The sequence below is a fragment of the Maylandia zebra genome, linkage group LG9 (assembly GCF_041146795.1).
Source record: "Maylandia zebra isolate NMK-2024a linkage group LG9, Mzebra_GT3a, whole genome shotgun sequence".
Lineage (NCBI taxonomy): Eukaryota > Metazoa > Chordata > Actinopteri > Cichliformes > Cichlidae > Maylandia > Maylandia zebra.
In genome coordinates, this window is record NC_135175.1 from 6791349 (window position 1) to 6812589 (window position 21241).

Here is a 21241-nt window from a genome sequence, read left to right on the forward strand (position 1 = left end):
GATGATTCATCTTTCTGCAACCTTGACTTTCTTGGTTTCTTCTTCTTGTGCCTTTGTATGTGTTTCAAATGCAGACTAGTCAATAGTGTTTTTAAAGTACAGGCTGTGATGTGTGCTGCTGCTGTTGCTCTGAGGTTTACTGTTCTTTGTGGATTTACACAACTGTATTGTGTAAGGAGATGTTTTGCAAGCTATCTTGGCTAATATCTGTCCTCTACACTGATAGTACACTGTGCTGTCTTTATAGATCATCTACTACAGGGGTGCCCAATCCCGGTCCTCGAGAGCTACCGTCCTGCAGCTTTTAGATGCATCCTTGTTCCCCACACACCCGAATCAAATGAATGGCTTGTTATCAGGCCTTTGCCAAACATGATGGCATGCTGAAGAGGTAATCAAACCATTTGATTCAGCTGTGTTGGAGTAGGGATGCATCTAAAAGCTGCAGGATAGTAGCTCTTGAGGACTGGGATTGGGCAGCCCTGATCTACTAGATCATAATCATGGTCAACATTTTGACTTGTCTTGGGCCACACAGTGAACCTCACATTGTAACCAAAGTTTAGAGCAGTGTTGAGCATGAGAGGCAAAGAATAACGTTATAAAAGTAGCATCAGCATAAAGCTGCTGATTTTTTTAACCCTTCAAAGCCTGAACCATGAAATAACTGCCTGTTAAAATTCTGTGAACATTCTGACAATTTAAAAAAAAAAAGAGTTAATTTGCACATATGAGTTTCATTTTGTATCATATTTGGGACATTGCATTTTATTCCTTAAAAATATATTGTGCTATTAATTTAGTCTTTTTTGGATGGTCTCAAAAACTCATGTATCAAATATGATACACTTGCCTTTAAAACCCTGCTTATTTACATCAGTACCTACTGAGACAGATGCAGAAAAAGCAAATGTAGCCCAGTAGAGAAGCAAAGAACAGCTGTCAGTATTTTAAAGTGCATGTTTATATATGTAAAAACAGGCCCTGGCACAAGAATATAGCCTGCCAACCATGTAAGGGAATCACAGTTTTCCATTCCTGCAAACAAGACTGTTTAACTGAGTAGCTGTTAATAACTCACATTAGGCACTTAAAAGGTCTCTCTCAGAATCTATTGTTTGAGGAGGAGCTGAGGGCTGAGTTTAACGGTGCACACTCTCTGTAGTTTGTGTCTGTTTCACTGCCTCTTAAAGGGCTAAAAAGCTGAGGATTTAGTATCCTTGGAATTTGCTCACAGCGTCCTCTCTGCTTCTTCATTTTTTTTTTGCACAGAGCAGTCTCAGAGCAGTCTCACTTCCAAGCTTCTCTTTGGTAAACTTGACAGAGCAGCTTCCTGTAACATCTGTCTCAGAGGTTTAAGTACCAAGCCTGTTAATATTCTTGCAGAGTGTCTTCTAGGTAACTGCTCTATAAGAGGGGAATGAAGTCTGATGTCTTCAGTCTCATCTTCAACAACTTCTCCAATTCGTCCTCATTCATGGTATCATACTCACAATTCTCACTGATACATTCATCTCAGTCCTCATCAGCAATGGGATCATCTTCCTCATCGCGCTCTCTTTTTATTGTGGTCTAATTTTTTAACAGCACAAAAATCTGGCATTGTAACACGGGTGTGTTTACTTTTTATATCCACAGCACTTATATAAAAAAGTGCACACTGTCACTTGTCTTTCTTTCTTGTGAGATATATATTCTTGTAAAATACCCAGAGTTCCTACTTCAAATTCCCTACAGTATAAATGTACCTTCTTTCTTTTAAAATACCTGAAGCTACTCAGTACTTAAACGTGACTTCTGACCGTCGGGTGGTCAACAGCGTCGCAGATCATGAGCAGCAATGTGACGCTTCTGTTCATGTGTCATGTGCTCTAATCGTTTTTTAGTTCAGCCCTGCTCTGCAAAGAGGCTTTTTCATCAATGCTGCGCCCGAAGCGAGCATGCTGTTAGGTTTCTTCTAGCCGACTTTTATTGTCAGCTTTCGCTGAAAAGTGTTGAATAGAAACACAAATGAATGTATGTTTTACAGTTTTTACTTTTGACTTCTTTTTGCGGGGAAAGTCTCTGAGCCGAGCGACAGACAACTTCAGCAGCACCACATTTTTGTTCTCTGAGCGCTTCATCCATCCATTCATCCACTGCGGCGAGGATGGGGGACGCGGCGGCGGAGTGCACCATCAAGGTGGTGTGCCGTTTCAGGCCGCTGAACAGCGCTGAGGTGGCCCGCGGAGACCAGTACATACCCAAGTTTAAGGGGGACGACTGTGTGCTGATGGTGAGTGTGCGAAACAGTAAGCAGACCTTTTCACATTTTATTAACTGAAATTGTTGTTTTTTTTACATCGTTCTATATTTTGGGTTGGAAATGCTGATTTTGGAGGCACTAACAGTGGCTAATTAAGGCTAATGCAAGCCACTTAAATCAACTTGAACAGGTCATCTTCACCATGCCTGCACTGAGTTGCTGCAGTGTGACTGGCTGATGTGACTGCTTCGGAGCAGTTGAACATGAACATTCACTTTCTTTAATGTCTAAGTGCTTTTTAACATTCGTACCCCACCAACCTTCCAATTAGTAAATGACCTGCTCAACCTGCCAAACCACAGCCATCCCCCAAAATGTTCCTCACTGTAGTAAAATAGTTTAGAAACATATCCCACTTGTTTAGTAACTTGCGAACACACTTGAGCTGTGTCACATCAAGTATCTTATGTTTTTAATCTGATGCTCTTAAAGTGCCTCAGCTGAGGACACCCTGAAGGCAGAGGAGGAAGTAACAAAGCATATATTAAATATAAATAATTTGCTAAATATAACAAACATGTTCAACAAAGAAAATTTCAAAGAAAGAAAAATTAAAATCTCAAACCAGAAAACCCAGGGGGGGACACTGATCTAGAAGCAGATGACTCAAAGATGGCATGAGGAGAAAACAGTAATACAGGCTTATGTAAATGCATGGGTGGGAAATAAATAAAGACAGGAAATCAAAGCAAAGCAATACCCCCAAAGAGCTGACCTTCAAAGTAAAACAAGACTAAAAGAGAGACACTAAGAACAGTGGATAAAATATTACAAACACAAACTAAAAGTAGAAAACAGTGGGAAAAAAGATTGTGCAGTGAGCATGAAAAAGTAGGGCTGCTGTTGTGCAGCAAACTCTAAATTCTTGATGGTATACTTTACTATTTCTCACTGCTTCCACCTCTTGTTTAAAGGGCAAACCATACTACTTTGACCGTGTGTTCCAGTCCAAGACAACTCAGGAGGAGTTTTATAATGCTGTGGCTCAGAAGATAGTCAAAGGTAAGCTGTGCATTGGAATCTGTTCATGAAATACAAAGCCAAACCCCAATCCTAAATGTGTTACTTCTTTGTACAGATGTTTTGGAGGGATACAACGGGACCATCTTTGCTTATGGGCAGACATCTTCAGGCAAAACACACACAATGGAGGTACTATGAAGTATCAGCTGTTGCTTTTTTTTGCTACTGGTCAAACATATTAAAAATAGCCAGGAAAAGCCTGAGATTCTGTGCTGTCTTACTTTTATCATCATGTCCTGAAGGGGAAGCTTCATGACCCTGAAATGATGGGAATCATTCCTCGAATTGTGCAAGACATCTTTAACTACATTTATTCCATGGATGAGAACCTGGAGTTCCACATCAAAGTATGTAGCTGAGCAACGAGGCAGGCGCACATGAAAAGATCTGATAAAGTCTCACTGTGCGCTTTTGTTTTGCAGGTTTCATATTTTGAAATCTATTTGGACAAAATTAGGGACTTGTTGGATGGTATGTACGGGGCTCATCATCAGTCAGACCCTGTTACAGAGACCATGATTCATTCTTTGCTTTCATTTTCCTCCACAGTGTCAAAGACCAACCTTCCTGTACATGAGGACAAGAACAGGGTCCCATATGTCAAGGTAAGACAGACTGAGTGCTTCATTTTCAAGGCACAACATTGTTTCTGATTAAACTCAAAGTCTGCAGTCATACAGTCACAAACTTCTCCCTGCTGGTTCTAATGCATTAGTTATGAACAACAGAGCAAAACAATGATGCTAATGTGATAGCTTACCTACAGGGTTTTATGTATAAAGGGTAAGAAGGCTTTACAGATCATTGTATTTCATTTGGCATTCAGCTATAAGTCGCATAGACCATGACTGCATGAAGAAATCCAAGGAGATACAAAAGCTACTGAGACCATGAAGCACTAGCTCTCCTTTCATAAATATCCAGTGGAGACTGTTAGCGTGTCACGGTCCCTTCAGCTAATAAATGTGTCTCTATAAACCAGTCCTGCTGTGGGGCTACTGAGAATAATATTTCCTTGTGATGTTCATGTGTCCCCAGGGCTGTACCGAGCGTTTTGTCTGCACTCCTGACGAGGTCATGGAAGCCATAGACGAAGGCAAAAATAACCGAAGCGTGGCTGTCACAAGTGAGTTCGTACATTGCGGCCTCTCATGGGTTCATCCTCACTGAGTCTCCTGACTGTTGCCACACTCCCAAAAGCTGAGCCAAGAAGACATCTGTGAAAAACACATTAAAGTCAGGTTCTTTCTAACCATGGGTACACGATTTAAACTGAAGCTGAGCTGACTTAATTATGCACTTATTTTCTGAATTAAATGGATCCCATTATGGCATCAGTTAAGTTTGTTGGAAAATTATAATTTCTGTAAACAGACATCTGCATATGAACATACTGTCAGGATCCTGGGTCATTTGACCCAGCGTTCTTAGTTTTCCTGTGTTTCTGTATTATGTCAAGTTCATTTGTGATTTATTCTATGGTTCCTAGGTTTTGATCCCCTGCCCCTCATGTTTCTCTGTGCCCTCTGTTCTGTTTAGTCTTCTCTGCCCATGTGTTCCCCCTGTGTTGTTGCCTTCTGTGTCTCCCTCTGTGTGACTGTCTTATATAGTGATGTGAGTTATTGTGTTTTGCTCCCACTCCTTGTGTTCCGTGTTTTCCTCTTCCCTTCGTGTATTTCTTCATGTGCTCTCCCCATGCTCTCTCTCCCCTCCTGTCTGTGTCTCTGTTCTTCGTGTGTTACGTTTAAGGTCCGCATCTTGGGTTAGTATTTTCAGCTCTGTGCCCTCCCTGTCTTGTTATGCATAATTGTCCTCAGCTGTGCTCCCCGTGTGTTCCCACCTCACTCATTACCTTCTGTGTATTTATGTCGGAATCTCCCTCTGTTCCATGTCGCTGTGATTTTGCATTCACCCCTCGTGTCTGAGAGCCTGCATTTTGGGTCCAACTCCTGCCCGCCACACAGCGATTCTTGACACATACAGAATCTGTAAGCATGGGACAACATTTTTGGTCCTGGAAGCTGGAAGCTGACTGTTTGTATCTAGTCAGACTTTGGTTGCATGCAGGTCCATGCATAGAGCCACTGTGATGGTAACAGACTGGTTCTTACATAATGCATTTCTACAACAGTTCACACCAGCACTTGTTTCTGCTTTCTATGTAACATTCATACTCCAATGGAAGCACCAGTGAGCAACTTCAGTATCTTGCTCAATGATACTTTGACATGCAGACTGGAGCAACCACCAGTCTTCTGATTAGTCGATGACCTGCTCTGCCTCCTGATCTGCAGCCACCACAACAAACGTTTTTGCTCTACCTGAGATCAGCAGGATAACACAGTCGGAAGGTCCTGTGTGATCTCCTAATTTAACGCTGTGACATGAAGATTAAAGGAGATGCTGATCTGCTGGGAAGGCAGCTGTGCTCACCACTATACCACCATTCCAGATGTCAAGGATTGGTTTTGGACTTTGGAGTTTGCATATCCTCCCTGTGCCTGCAGGTTTAAAAATACCAGTCCATTTCCATTTATCTTTCCACTCAGCAGGACATATTCTATGTTCAATAATTCCATTAAAAAGGCAAGAACAGCATATGGACAGTCAAGAGGTGTTAGAAGATGTGAGGCCTTTTAGATACCAGTCAGCTACAGCTACCTGTGTTAGTCGCAGCTGGAGTTTTTATGTATTCTAGTCTGGTTAAGTCTCATTCTTTTACCTTGGTAATCCCTCAGAAAAAACACTTCAATGGGCCATTATTTTTATAGCGTGCAAACCTAGAATAATATAATCAGTAATAACTGTTTTTTTGTTTGTGTGCCCACATGTACATTCAGACATGAATGAGCACAGCTCCAGGAGTCACAGCATCTTCCTCATCAACATCAAGCAGGAAAACAGTAAGACTGAACAGAAATTAACCGGCAAGCTGTACCTCGTCGATCTGGCTGGGAGTGAAAAAGTATGATCCTCAGTACTCCTCCTCCTCCTCCTCCTCCTCTCTGACCTCTCTCATCTTCATAACCTCTGCAAATGTGTTTTTTCCCAATTTCAAGAGCCCGCCTCTGACTTGAACCAGCTAAAGAGTAGCTTTTAAGTAGTTGTTTATTAATAGAGTAGAAACCAGGCCTGATTTAAAACTCAGGGTGGAAACAGCTCTTTTACTCTCATTTACCTTTTCCCTAGTGGCAAAGTGTGTCTGTATTAAATGGATCGGTATGATAAAAGTTTAATGATGCTATCGTGCTGCCACTTCAGTTCAGGGGGGAAACTAGAGCAATCTTCCATCAGTAAAGTGTAAAATGTTAACAGACCAGTCATAGCGCTAAACCCCGGGAAAGCCATTGACATGCTTTGTCAACTTTCTTTTACTAAGCTGATCTTGTTAAAAGAAAAAGGTTCTGAGCATCTGTTATGTGACACAGTTTTCAGCTTCACTATGACAATTGTGCTGTTTTTGTGTTTCAAAGGTGGGTAAAACTGGAGCAGAGGGTACAGTGCTGGATGAAGCCAAGATGATTAACAAGTCCCTGTCTGCACTGGGAATTGTCATCTCAGCTCTGGCAGAAGGCTCGGTGAGACAGTTTGCGACTCTGCTTGGTGAAGCGTTAGAATTACTGCCACTCCAAAATGTGATTCAAAGTTTATAAATGAAATTCGTAAAAAGGAGAGGCTGAAGTGAGTTTATTATCACAAATGTGCTGATTCGTTCATTAGATATTTTGATCCCATAAGTTATATTTGCATGAGCATGGTGACAGAGCTGTGAAGTGGGGTGGGATTACATTAGCTCTTAACGGCTTCTTGTTTGCGGTGGTCATGGACAGGCTGACAGAAGAGGCCAGGCAGGTGTCTCTGTGAACCATTATGTTTACACAGGACATTTGGATCTGTGGTGACAAAAGAGAGCAGGTGGATGAGAGCCTGGAGAGGTGGAGGTATGCTCTGGAGAGAAGAGGAATGAAATCCAGTAAATCCCAAAATGTTGATTCTGTTCATCTGGACGTAGCGTTGTTCATCCAGTGGTGCTAGTTTCAGTCATTGTGCAATGTGCTCTTTATAAGGTTGGGGAAACCTGCAGTCAGCTGAGACTGAGGAAGTCACTTGGATGAGCGATGAAACGTTTCTCCCACTGGAAACGCTCCGTCCAGATGAACAGAATCAACCTTCTGGGATTTACTTACCTAAATGATTGAGCATGCATAAAGAAATCCAGTAAAAGCATGACAGAATGCATGTGTGTGAATAAGAAGGTGGAGCAGAGGTAGTTTAAATACCTTAAACCATCCAAAGCAACAGACAGTGCACAAGAGAGGTGAAGAAGAGAGTGTAAGCAGGGTGGAGTGGGTGGAGATGAGCGTTGGGATGATTTGACAGAAGGACGGCAGCAAGAGTGAAAGGGAAAAATTACGAGATGAAAGTTAGACCTGCCATTATGTATGGTTTAAAGACGGTGGCTAACAAAAAAAAAAACAGGAGAGGTAGAGCTGAAGATGCTAAGACTTCCACTGGCAGTGACCAGACTGGACCAGATTAGAAATGAGTTCATCGGAGACAGTAAAAATGAGCGGTTTGGAGACAGTTATAGAGGCAAGGGTGAGGTGGTTTTGATATGTTCAGAGAAGGGAGAGTGGATATGAAGGATGTTGAATATTGAGCTGCAAGGCAGGAGGAAAAAATGAGGACAACAAAGAAGATTCATGGATGTAGTGTTTTATGACATGCAGAGAGTTGGTGTGACAGAAGAGGAAGACAGGGACAGGGTGAGATGAAGGCAGATCGCTGAATTCGAAGAATTTGTTGTACTGTTTCTGCTGATGTCTGCGCCTTAAACACTTAACACACTGGATAAATGTGCATATCACCATGTAATGTGTGCAAGATAGATGTTGATCTACTGATCACATCATATCTCCATTTTCTTGGTTATTACTATGACTATTTCCAGTTCTGGGGGGACTATCAGACCAGATTGGACCTCAAAAACTTATGCTAAAGATGAGCACAGCATGCTAAAATGTGAAGGCAAAGGTGTATATTTATGAAAAGTTGTGAAATCATCAGAGTGCAAACCACCTGTGTAGCTGTTTAGGTTAAAGGACTTGCAATACTGTGGAACAATCTTGTGTGCAAAAATAGGAACATCAGCCTGCAGCTGGAGACATTTTTTAAATATTTACTGTTTCTTTTTATTGTAGGACGGCATTATAGAACCTGAATACATTTTACATACCATAGATTTATCATAAGACCTGATCTAAGCCACCCTGAATATCCCAGGAGTTGCACCTATTTCAAAGCTCTAGGAACCCTGAGATGAACCATCGGCCTACTGCTCAGGAGCCTCCATAGAGGGTTTTTATATTGCTAAAATGTTACAAATTGAGTATATTATATTTTGTAAGTGCATGATAGTGGACTGCAGTCCTTAATTTAAATTGCTCAGTTACATTTCATCACAACAGGCTTCACTGTTGTAAATGCTGTTTGTGACATGCAGAATTATCATATAATGCGACATATGGTCCCTCTCAATCCACCTAGTCCTACATACCATACAGAGACAGTAAGATGACCAGAATCCTGCAGGATTCCCTGGGAGGGAACTGTCGGACAACTATGGTCATTTGCTGCTCACCTTCGGCTTACAATGATGCAGAGACCAGGACTACATTGCTTTTTGGACAGAGGTACGTAGACACAAACCTGTCATCACATCTGTACAAATGATGTTACTGAACTGAAAGGTGTTCCACAAATAGCTACGTTTTAATATTAAAAGATTAGAGGCAAAGAAGACTGTGGTCTAGAGTCATAAATATGAATGATCCATAGGTTTGGTGTCTGACTCCATAAAGACAGGGCACCGACTTAAGCTCAGAAACACCGACCTCTGAGCTGGCTCTGCGGTGAAACCAGGCTCAACTGTGTGCTGTTAGTATTCAAAACAGACCGCTACCACTTTCTCACCTCTGTGTCTCACCAGAGCAAAGACCATCAAGAACCAAGTGACTATGAATGTGGAACTGACAGCAGAGCAGTGGAAGAGCAAATGGGAGAAAGAGAAGGAGAAGAACAAGACACTGAGAAACACAGTCACCTGGCTTGAGAATGAGCTGAACCGCTGGAGGAGCGGTGAGGGCCACAGGCTGTATTATGTGTGGGTTATGTGTGGGTCATTAAAGCAGAGGCAGAGGAGTTTGCAGACATATGATCATTGTTTTTATGTGTTTAATGTTAGTATGGATATGTTCATAACAAGGTTAAATCTTGTGTCCTTGTGTTTAGCAATTAGAGTTGAGCTGCACATGGATCCTAACAGGAGGCTTTTAAAGAAAGAGCTCCTTGTTTCTATATTTAATAACGACAAACAGTCCCCCGGAAAAATATGCAAGACCATGCCTGTCCTGCACTAATGCTACACATGAAGGCTCGTTAATTTTGACTAGTTTTCCTTTCTTTTTTTTGTATTAAGAACCTGTTAAAAAAAGGATTCCTGTGTGTGCAGTCATAATATTTTCTCTGATGGGGAGCTATTTAGGGTGGAAACAGACCTTCTTATATCATCTTTCTGCTGCTCCCTGCAGGAGAGAGTGTGCCAGCGGATGAGCAGTTTGACAAAGAAAAGGCCAAAGAAGAAGTCCAGGCCCTGGAGAGCACCCACCACAATGACAAGACGCCACCCAAACCTGCCCTGAGCTCCCTGCCAGGAGTCAAACTCACAGATGCAGAGAAAGAGAAGTACGAGGCGGAAATGGCCAAGCTCTACAAAGAGCTGGACGACAAGGTAACGAAACAACGTATGTATGTGTGTGTGTGTGTGTGTGTGTGTGTGTGTACGTGTATATATACATGTATGTATGTATGTATGTATGTATGTATGTGTATATATATGTATGTGTATATATGTATGTATGTATGTATGTATATGTATGTGTATATATGTATGTATATATATATATGAATGTGTATATATATGTATGTGTATGTATGTATGTAAGTATGTATGTATGTAAGTATGTATGTATGTATGTATGTATATATGTATGTGTATATATGTATGTGTATATATATGTATATATTAGAACATGCAGATAAAGTGCAATGCAGTAGCAACTGACAGATTTTTTAACATATTTAAATAGACATTACCTCAGGCAAGACATGCTATTAATCTCCAGCAGGATGACAGTAAAAACTAGAACACTGAATCTATTTCGGTAGTACTTTGACTTTGTGAGAGCAGGATGAAAACTATGAAAGGTTTCACAATTCCTGTCACATGAAATTTCACAATATCTTCACTTCATCTTTCTCTTTTGTTTTAATAATGTAAATTCATTCTTGATATTGGAATAAAGAGAATATATTTATGTGAAAACCAACATTCGTCTTCTAATTAATTGTGGTGAACTTATTTCTTTTGACCAGCAGGTGGTGCAACTGGTTGCTGTTCAGTATTGCTCTTTGGCAGGAGAATTATGTGAATGAAACATTACTGGATTTCTCTTTTCCTCTGCCTTTCCTGTAGGACGATGAGATCAACCAGCAGTCTCAGTTGGTGGAGACGCTGAAGCAGCAGATGTTGGATCAGGAGGAGGTGACACTGCATCCGCCTTGCCTTCCTTTCTTTCCTTTCTTCCTTCCCCTGTGCCTTCCCGCTGTTCCAAATCCCCCTAGGCACTCCTGTTAGCATAAACCTGGTGTGACAGCTGATTGCAGACCATTAGTAGCCCTGCAGGAGAGGTCAAACTGTAACTCACCCTTAGCAAGCACAGGAGCCTCACCAGATTGAGCACATTTTTCTTCACTGTTCACAAATCTGTTTTGTAGTCCCTGCTGTTGATACATTTTTTAACATACTTTCAAACCTGACCATAGGAGAGCATCACTGAGCATCATTTACCTCTCCTAGCTATTAGCATCCTCTCGCCGTGACCACCACACGTTGCAGACGGAGCTGAACCGGCTGCTGGCGGAGAATGAAGCCTCCAAGGAGGAAGTGAAGGAAGTGCTGCAGGCCCTGGAGGAGCTGGCTGTCAACTACGACCAGAAGAGTCAGGAAGTTGAAAACAAAACCAAAGAGTTTGAGGCTCTCAGTGAGGAGCTGAACGAGAAATCGGTGAGCAGCTTGAAGCTTTGGGGGAATTTGCTGGAAGTAAAAACACTAATCCTAATCCTAGATGCTTTGTGATGTGTGTTATCGTCCACCACTAGAGCTCCTTGGCCTCCATTGACTCAGAGCTTCAGAAATTGAAGGAGATGACCAACCACCAGAAAAAGAGGGTCACTGAGATGATGTCATCATTACTCAAAGACCTGGCTGAAATAGGCATCGCTGTGGGAAGCAATGACATCAAGGTTCCCAGTTTGGCTCTGATACACTGTTTCATATTCAGAAAAGTGACATTTGGGTTAAAACTATGAAATAACAGTGCTTTAGACCACAAGCTAACAACTTGTGGTCTAAGAACTATCAACATCATCAGGTATTCAGGTGATCCTTGCTGAAAATGAGGATGGTTTTGCATAGGCTGGTTGCAAGCACTTAATTCCACTGTGGATGTATCTCTCATTCAATTTATTTAGTGGATTCAGTCAGAAAATGTAGAACATGAACCTTGATAAAGTTCCTGCCAAAGTAGAACTTCAAATCAACCTTTATTATCACAAAAAAAGAAAAGCACCCAATCTTGAAAAATAAGAAACAGAAACTAAACTATGAGTGTTGAATTTCTGCAGATAATGACTTTCAATAGTCCTTAAAAAATTGGTAAAACAGATTTGGTTGAACCAACAGTGTGAAATTGATTGATTCAAATGTAAAACTGGTAAAAGCACAAATATGCTCACAGAAAACGCTTCAGCAGACTAATGTTCTGCATGATCAGACGACAGTCAATCAGTTTGTTGTCTAGTTTTAATAGGAATTGTGAGCATCTTGGTTTGTTTCCACTGGTTTCCAGTGTATCTCCAACTGCATGCTCTTCAAGAAATTTTGATAAACTCCTAATCTATTTTAAACTCCATGGATGGTCTGAGTGGGACTGAGTCTGAGGAATGTCTTTGACCTACGTAATGTTCTCTCACGTCCTCAGCAACAGGAGAGCAGTGGTCTCATTGACGAAGAGTTCACTGTGGCCCGTCTCTACATCAGCAAGATGAAGTCAGAGGTGAAGACCATGGTGAAGCGCAGCAAGCTGCTGGAGAGCACACAGACCGAGAGCACCCAGAAGCTGGACGAGACTGAGAGCGAGCTGACTGCCTGTCAGCTCCGCATCTCCCAGGTAACAGCTGCTTAACAACTGCTGCCATCTCAGATGCTGTCGCCATAGTGACATATAGTTAAGATGTCAGATTATGTGGTTCTATATCAATAACAATGGGGCCTAACAATTGGGTCTGGCCTAAAAGAACTGTCATTTAATTTGTATGAGTCCTTTTCATGTCTTTCGTTGGCCGGTCGTTGTTTAGCAAGAAGCCAAAATCAAGTCCCTGACGGAGTCCCTCCAGAATGTGGAGCAGAAGAAAAGACAGCTGGAAGAGAATGTGGACTCTCTCAGTGAGGAAATAGTCAGGACCAGGGCCCAGGGTGAGCAACACACTCTCTGCTCTCCATTCTGTTTTTGCACAAGGAGCCCTGTTTGGCTAAAGGTTTGTTGTGGAGAAGGCAGTGAAACTGCTGTAAGAGGTCCTTAAACTAACTAATAGTTGTCTGTATAGCAGGGGTGGGCAATCTCAGTCCACGAGGGCCGGTGTCCCTGCAGGTTTTAGATGTGTCCTCGAACCAACACAGCTGATTTAAATGGCTAAATTAGCTCCTCGACATGTCCTGAAGTTCTCCAGAGGCCTGGTAACGAACTAATCATGTGATTCAGGTGTGTTGACCCAAGGTGAGATCTAAAACCTGCAGGGACACCGACCCTCGTGGACTGAGATTGCCCACCCCTGCTGTATAGTGACTCAAATGTTTTAGGACATAAAAGCTAAAGCAAGTGGGTACAGTGGTGCAATGGTGACCTTAAAACAAAGTCTCACACACTGATTTTAAAAAATAAAGTCTTGGAAACAACCCTGAATAAAAGGATTTAATCTTCTCTGGTGTTTTAGGGCTATTGACCAGTCAGATAGGGTAAAATCCACATTTCTTTAAAAATGTATTTATTATATGTACCGGCCACTTCATTAGGTGCACCTTGACCCCTTTTGTCTTCACAGCTGTCTTAATTCTTTGTGACAACTCACATGTGAAAAATATTTGGATACATTTTTTGTTGTGCATCGCGGTGCAGCAGGCAGGTCCCAAATACAGGACACAGAGAACAGAACTCAACCTTAACGGTAGTTTTACTGGTGGCTTCATAGGAACCAAGGTGCAGAATAATAATAGAACTTATTAACTAGGAAAATCTCTTTGGAAACATGGAACTCACAGGGACCCACGGCAAGAGGGACAATGTGACAAAGAGCAAGGGGGAAACTCAGACAATTGATACACAGCAGGTAATGAAGGGAGAGGAAACAGATGGGAAACAAAGTGGGAACAAATCAGGAATAACAAGACAAGGGAAGTTAAACTTGACACAAGACTATCACAATAAAACAGGAACAAGCATACACACTGAGACCCAGACTATGACATGCCAAACTAACACAGGGATAGAAGATTAAACACAGAGACAGAACACAGAAAGACTAGACAGACACGGGAACGTCACTGGGGGAACAAAGGGATCACAAAAGATATAGATTTAATAAGCAAGAAGGTGAACTAGAATCCTACAAACTGAGAATATAATAAAGGGCAAACTTAAAGGTATCCTTAAAACCATAAAGAAACTTAAAATCCTGGGTCCAAGATCCAGGGACCATGACATTTTTATTGTTTTAAACCTGAATTTGTAAAACTAAACTTGAATAAGTCATAAGTATTGATTATTAGCATTGAACGTTCAAAGAAGTATCTGTGTTTATGGATTTCCCTGAAAGTCATGTCAAGTAATACCTGTTTCTCCTTTAAATCTTGTTTCCAGTAAACTATGAAAAGGGTTTACATGACGTGGCAAGCTTAAGAAAAATACTGTTTGTACTTGTTTGTGCCATAAGAAACTAAAGAAGATCCATTGTTATATCCCAGTTGTTCCCAATAACATGGATCATTTCTTCTCCTTCCAGAGAAGGTTAATGCCATGGAGAAAGAGAACGAGATCCAGTCTGCAAATGAAGTCAAGGTACTGTAACACGTACAAAGTGTGATTGCCCACCTCATCTCATGCAGTGACTAGCTGTTTTTTTCCGTGTCTTCAGGAAGCTGTGGAGAAGCAGATCCAGACTCACAGAGAGGCCCATCAAAGGCAGATCAGCAGCCTGAGAGATGAGCTTGACGCCAAGGAGAAGCTTATCACTGAGCTGCAGGAGTAAGACACCACATCACCTAACGCTTGTCTCTTTGAGCGAAACTTACATGACTCGGCTGATTTTATCCCTGACCTCTGTGCAGTCTGAACCAGCAGATCATGCTGGAGCAGGAGAGGCTCAGAGTGGAGCATGAGAAGCTCAAGGCTGCTGACCAGGAAAAGAGCCGCCAGCTGGAAGAGCTCACGTAACATCTCTCGCGTTTATTTAACAGGAAAATGCACACTTGTTTAGCAGAACTGTTTTCCAGTCTTATTAATGCTTGTTTCATGTGCTGCAGGGTGCAGCAGGACAGGAGGGAGCAGGCCAGACAGGACCTGAAGGGACTGGAGGAAACTGTGGTCAGTTATTGCCACAAGTTTTGAAATCTGTATTTGCTTAGAAAATGAGTTCACCCACTACACAACAAACCTCTTATGTAAGTAGCTGTTAGCAGTAGTATGTTGCTGGGCGATTGTGGCTCAAGAGTTTGGAGTTCACCTTGTAATCGGAAGGTTGCCGGTTTGAGCCCCGGCTCGGACAGTCGTTGTGTCCTTGGGCAAGACACTTCACCCGTTGCCTACTGGTGGTGGTCAGAGGGCCCGGTGGCGCCAGCGTCCGGCAGCCTCCCCTCTGTCAGTGCGCCCCAGGGTGGCTGTGGCTACAATGGACCTGCCATCACCAGTGTATGTATGGGTGGATGACTGAATGTGTAAAGCGCTTTGGGGTCCTTAGGGACTAGTAAAGCGCTATACAAATACAGGCCATTTACCAGGCCATTTGCTATGGAGATTTCGATCTCCACCAATACAACAGAGGTAAGAGGAAAAACAGTAACATTTTTAACATTCAGCTAGCATTAGCAAATATGGTCACTTCTGGTGTGACTGTGAGTATGAATGGGTGTCTATGGGTGGGTGGATGAATGGATAGATGGATGGATTTGATGGATTATGGAAAGCCTTTCTAGTGAAATTGGTGTAATTAGTTTCCTTTAATCAGCTTTAATCATGTGACCTCTTGCCACATTCATGTATTTTTGCACAAAGAGTAGTGGTGCTCAAAGATGTAATTTTTGGGAGCAATAATTAGGTATGAACTGACATGATGTGACATCTCAGTACAGCCTCACTATTATTTTTATGGCTCACTAGCCCAGATATAACCCAGATTTGTTGCCAGCAGCAAATGATACATTGTGACATGAGTTTGGAGGGCGATTTCTTGTCACCGTTATTCTTTGCAAACCTGTCTTTCTTGTCTTGTGTTAGGCACGGGAGCTGCAGACACTTCACAACCTGAGAAGGCTCTTTGTCCAAGACTTATCCACAAGATTAAAAAAGGTACAAGTCCTCAAAGTGTTTCTGTGATGGAACACATTTCAGCTCTCGGAGCAGATATGTAACCTCCCATTCCCTGAATGTTGCCATGGTGGATCATCACAGTAATTGCCATCTTGTGATCTGATTTGTCATCTGTTAAGACTCCTGTCTTACACAATATCACATGAGCTCTTCTTGCCTCGACCACGACGTTTACCTGGAGTGAGTCAAACAGCTCCATATTTCGCTCATGCACCGGCAACACTCCCATTAAATCTGCATCCTTAATGAAATTTTAATGAATCCAGGGAACACAACAGAAAGTGTCTGCAATAAGTAGGCCATCTGATTCTTCAAAGGTAGCAGCTGTAATTTAGGGACCTGGGCCCTCAGTGCTGCTCATCTCCTGCCTTCCAGCGGAAGCTTGATGAGACAAAGGCAGAGCAGTGCTTCCTGGAGCACACAGAGAATATATTATGCTGCTGTACTCATCCAAAAACTGCTACTTATCACCACATTTAGGCACAGATGGGATTATCTGGATCAGGGCTCTTTGGTTACAGAATTATTTTTCACTTTGACACGGATTTGAAAAACTGAAAGCAACAAAATAAATTACATAGATAACAAAGTTGTTTGCTGTGCTTGGACAGAATGCTCAGATGGACTCAGAGGACACAGAGAGCAGCGCTGCCCAGAAGCAAAAGATCAGCTTCCTGGAGAACAACCTGGAGCAGCTAACCAGAGTTCACAAGCAGGTAGAAATAGATGCAAACAAAGTGAGACGAGTGTCTCCCACTCAAACTGGCATCTCAAGGTTAAAAGCTCTATTTTTTCTCTTCTGTTTTAAATTCCACAGCTGGTACGGGACAACAATGACCTACGCAGCGAAATCCCAAAGATGGAGAAGCGCCTGCGGGCCACCGCTGAACGGGTCAAAGCCCTGGAGACCGCCCTAAAGGAAGCCAAAGAGAATGCAGCCCATGACCGTAAACGCTACCAACAGGAGGTGGAGCGCATTAAGGATGCCGCCAAGCCTAAAAACATGGGCAGGAGAGGGTCAGCACAGATAGGTAGGTGGCACCACTGTTTTAAAAAGCGACGTCTTTTACCAGACTAAAAGGTAGCAGTTAGCTAAGCTTGATGTAATCTTGCTGTTTGTTTTGAGATCAGGTATGACACATTATAAAAATAATTCTCAAAAGCTATATAGATGTTGATAATCCTGGTACCCTGGGCAGATTATATAATAAATTTCATCCAGATTGACTAACAAATCTAGGCGGAGTTTGGGACCAGGGAACATATATATAACACTATGATTATTATAGTAGGTTTTGTACGTTTTGTAGTTTTTTTGTTGTTTTGGACAGGATCAGGCTAATCATTGATCAGTGTTTTTTATTTTTATGCTAACCTAGGCTAACAGCCAGCTAGCTTTAGCACTAAAGTGATAAAGCTAGGCTAACAGCCGCCTAGCTTTATCACTAAAATGATGCATATACGTCAGTATTTTATTAATGTTCTCATCTGATTCTCAAACAGAAAGAAATTAGTGTTTGGGTTTTTTAAAAATATCAGTGGGCCATTAACCTTCCCTCTGTAAATGATTGTTATTGTTTCGCTGTGTCCAATCCAGCCAAGCCTATCAGACCTGGTCAGCTGCCAGGGGCTCCCATAAACTTCAGTGTCAACAGGTCCAACCTCATCCAGAACAACCACCCTACCGGCATTAAGGGAGGAGGAGGCAATAACAGGCAAGAAAAACATGCACCCTGTTTCCCTGCAGTCCCAGGTTTATGAATTAGCGTTCATGTTTGCTTAATCCTAATACTTTGAGTAACCTCTGTCTGAAGATGGCCTCCCAGTTTATAATTAGCTAAGACAGATGGGCCAAGTAAAGGCTTTTTGAATAATGGCTCAATTACAGCTGCCTTAAAAGCCTCTGATACGTATCCTGTTGATAGAGATAAATTAATCATATTGAAAATTGATTAATTCAGTCTTGTAGAAAGGGGGACACAAAAACGTGACAAGCCAGTGATGACCAACTTATCAACTCTAAGATGATTCATGTTTCTTTTCTCATTCATTCTTTTGCATCTATCCACAAGTTTATGGACTTCATTATTAATTGTTGTCAAAATTTCTCCCCCTCACAGTCCCTGATGGTACTAATACTCACTCAGATACAAAACCAAAGAAGCAGACTGACGTGGACATCCATCAGCTGAATCGTTGCACTATTCTTCCAATGTCTAAATGTGTATTTATTTACTGTACATAAGCGCAGCATAAGCTGCAAAGCTGCTCTTTTAAGCTCTGTAAGCACTCATAACGTGTAATAGTGTCCTGCAAAATCCACTTTTATTATGACAGGCTGGTGTGTTTCCTTTTCCCAGGCACAGATAATATTTTACATTGTGCCAACATGCATGTACATACAGTATCAGACCTTGATGGCCACCTCAGCATGAGAGCAGAGATGAAAACAAGGCTGAACGAAGGCCTTGATTCTTTCGTCTGTTTGTTGACTTATTGATTGGTTAAAATGTGACATGTGCAATTCACAGATGTCACAAAAACTTTTGAAGGCAAAAAACCCCCCACTTTAGTTGTACTCATAGGAAAAAGGAAGTTTTGACAGGACTCTGTGCAGTCCACTCTTACTGTTCCCATAGGATTTACGAGGGCACATAGTAGCCAGGTGCTGCTAATCAAATGCACTTGATTAACAGATCATCAGCAAGTGTGAGCGCCTCTATGAAACAGATGTTTTGCCAGTTTGCTAGTCTGGAACATTCGGATGTGTTTTAATAATGTTCCACAGTTTTCCCAGGGGAAAATCACCAGAAATTCACCCCAAGGTCAGATTGTGGAGTTTTTGGAAAATCTGAAAAACAAAAAAAACCCCGCCAAGAGCTACGTCTCTTAGCATGCTAAATGCTAACGTTCATGACAGGATGATTAGGAAATGACTGCACAAGTATGACTTGTTTGGAAAGGTTGCCAGGAGAAAGTCTCATCTATTGGAAAGGAAGATGGCAGCATGATTTAGGTTTGCAAAGTTGTATCTGAAGGAACTGCATGACTTCTCTGGGTAGATGAGGCCAAGTGTGAGACCATCTGTCCAACAGCTTAAGCTTGGCTGAAATTGGGTCATGCAACAGGACAATGGCTGAAAAAAAGAAAAGGTGTTGTTTTGGCTCAGTGACAGTCCAGACCTCAACCTGATTGAAATGTCCTTATGCATAAATTCAGTTCAAAACTCAACAAACTGAAGCAATGTAAAGTTGTGTTGGCCAAAATTCTCACATGATGTAAAGTTATACAGAAAACAATTACTGCAAGTTAATGCTGCTTAAGGAGGTTATACGAGCTACTGAATTGTGGGGTGTACTGAGTTTTTCACTGGACTGCACAGACTACTGTGAAAACTTTCTTTTTCACGACTGTGTCTTAGTTTATGTCACTGAAGTTGCACTGCTGCATTGCAGCACCTTTTGCTGGAGACAGCAGAGGGCAGAAATGGCATAAGCATAAAGCATGACCGTGTCTAGCATTATAGAACAGAGAATGATCTGCCTATGTGTAATTGTTATTATTGTAAAGATACCTCAATAAAATCAATCTGGAACTGCTGTCATATTTTGGTGTGATAGCTTAACAAGCTAATAACGATGATGCTGAAGCAGCAGTTTTTTGTCCCTTAAACATTTAACATTTTATTAAATGAATCTGTTACTACAGTGCTGGGTTCAGCTTCCACTGCAGTTTTCAAATGTATATATTAATAATTATTAATAAACTTTAATTTGAAAGCTTGCTTGGTGACTTTATTTCCTGTACCATCGGGATAACTCAATGGAGGGGGGGTTAGTTCAAGTTCAAGGTTCTTTATTTGTCACATGCATAGTTATACAAGTATAACACACAGTTGAGGAGATGAATAAACTACACAGGAGTATATGGGGGAGGGGGGGCACCTATTAAAGTGAGCGGTAGCAAAGGAAAAAGCTTATACTGAGTTGTATGTGAGACTGGACGCTGAGGAAGGAGAAAGGGACTTGTGATTGGCTGCAGACAGAGATTGAGTATGTGCAGCATGATTAAGAATAGAGATGGAAATGTGCTAACATATGACGAGTGTTGAAAAGGTGAAAGGAGGACTTTGATGAGCTGATTAATGTAGAAAATATGAGAGGGTATGAAAATAAACAACCAAACAGGAGGAAAAGAAGACCACAGAAAAGATTGATGGATGTCATGGGCCAAACACAGGTTTGACAGAGAAGGATGCTCGGGATAGGGTGACATGAAGGCAAATGATCCACTGTGGCAATCCTTAAAAAGAGCAGCCAGACGACGAGTAGGAAAATAAATACAAGAAAAACAAATTCCCTACCTAACACATTAGGTGGGGAATCCTGCCTCAGAAAATTCTGAGCATCAGACACTTGGTTTCCTGTATTTTGGGAAGTTTTTTTTTTACTTTCAGTTTAGCGGGGGAGACACAACTCAGGCACCATTGAACAGTTTAACATCTGAGTGAGATCTAAACTTTGACAAGACTGAGACAACATCAACGGGAGCTGAAAAAGGTCCTGGCTGTTCTTTTGCGTCATACCAACTTGTACCACAGGATGGTGTCCTAACTCAACCAAGGCAAGCCACTGAAAGCATTCCTATGCTGTTTTCCAGACACTCCCGAGTTAGCCTGTTCCAGCTTTAAAGTCAGGAAAGTGAGAAAAAACGGGATTCGTTTTCTACTGTTTATATTGAAGGCCGCCATCTTGGATTGCTAACTTGTGGTTGGCGGGGCTGCTCTGACTCTCTGAGTAGGAAATCCAAGTTGAGTTGGCATTCCAAAATTCCAAAGAAACAGCAAAAGCGAAAGGAACAGCAATACGCATGGAAAAGTGCAATGTTGCCCTCAGTGATAAAAGTCTGAATTAACATTTTCTCTCTAAACAAGACTGATGTGTACTGAAATCAGTGCTCGGAACTGTCATTTCCTCTTTACAACAACATGTTGTGTTTTAACACAGAGTTGTTTATGACACATTCATACATTTTTCTAAGATACTATGGTTGTAGTGTTTTTGCCAGAGGCTAAGTCTGGGTGAGTGACTCCACTGAAGCCTCCCTGCTTCCTGGCACTAAATCATTCATGTTCCTGCTTGGATGGTAAAAC

The 21241-nt window shown here is 41.8% G+C and overlaps 1 protein-coding gene across 1 annotated transcript; it reads left to right on the forward strand.

The window, feature by feature from the left end:
- Positions 1-1913: 1913 nt before the first annotated feature.
- Positions 1914-19872, forward strand: LOC101487918 (kinesin-1 heavy chain). Its single transcript, XM_004572287.3, has 26 exons — positions 1914-2275; positions 3220-3307; positions 3384-3457; positions 3571-3675; positions 3751-3799; positions 3878-3933; positions 4367-4454; positions 6169-6293; positions 6802-6906; positions 8876-9021; positions 9318-9466; positions 9919-10118; positions 10863-10931; positions 11247-11453; positions 11549-11692; positions 12430-12618; positions 12806-12923; positions 14507-14562; positions 14639-14748; positions 14832-14933; positions 15027-15087; positions 15997-16068; positions 16701-16805; positions 16907-17120; positions 17687-17804; positions 18210-19872. Exons 1-26 carry the CDS (start codon positions 2150-2152, stop codon positions 18214-18216), a joined length of 2883 nt encoding a protein of 960 aa, XP_004572344.1. The 5' UTR covers positions 1914-2149; the 3' UTR covers positions 18217-19872.
- Positions 19873-21241: the final 1369 nt, after the last annotated feature.

Coding starts and splice junctions, on each gene's coding strand:
- LOC101487918 (XM_004572287.3), top strand. CDS start 2,150: ATGGGGGACGCGGCGGCGGAGTGCACCATCAAGGTGGTGTGCCGTTTC. Junction 15,088..15,996: donor AGGGACTGGAGGAAACTGTG/GTCAGTTATTGC, acceptor GTCTTGTGTTAG/GCACGGGAGCTGCAGACACT. Junction 16,069..16,700: donor TATCCACAAGATTAAAAAAG/GTACAAGTCCTC, acceptor GTGCTTGGACAG/AATGCTCAGATGGACTCAGA.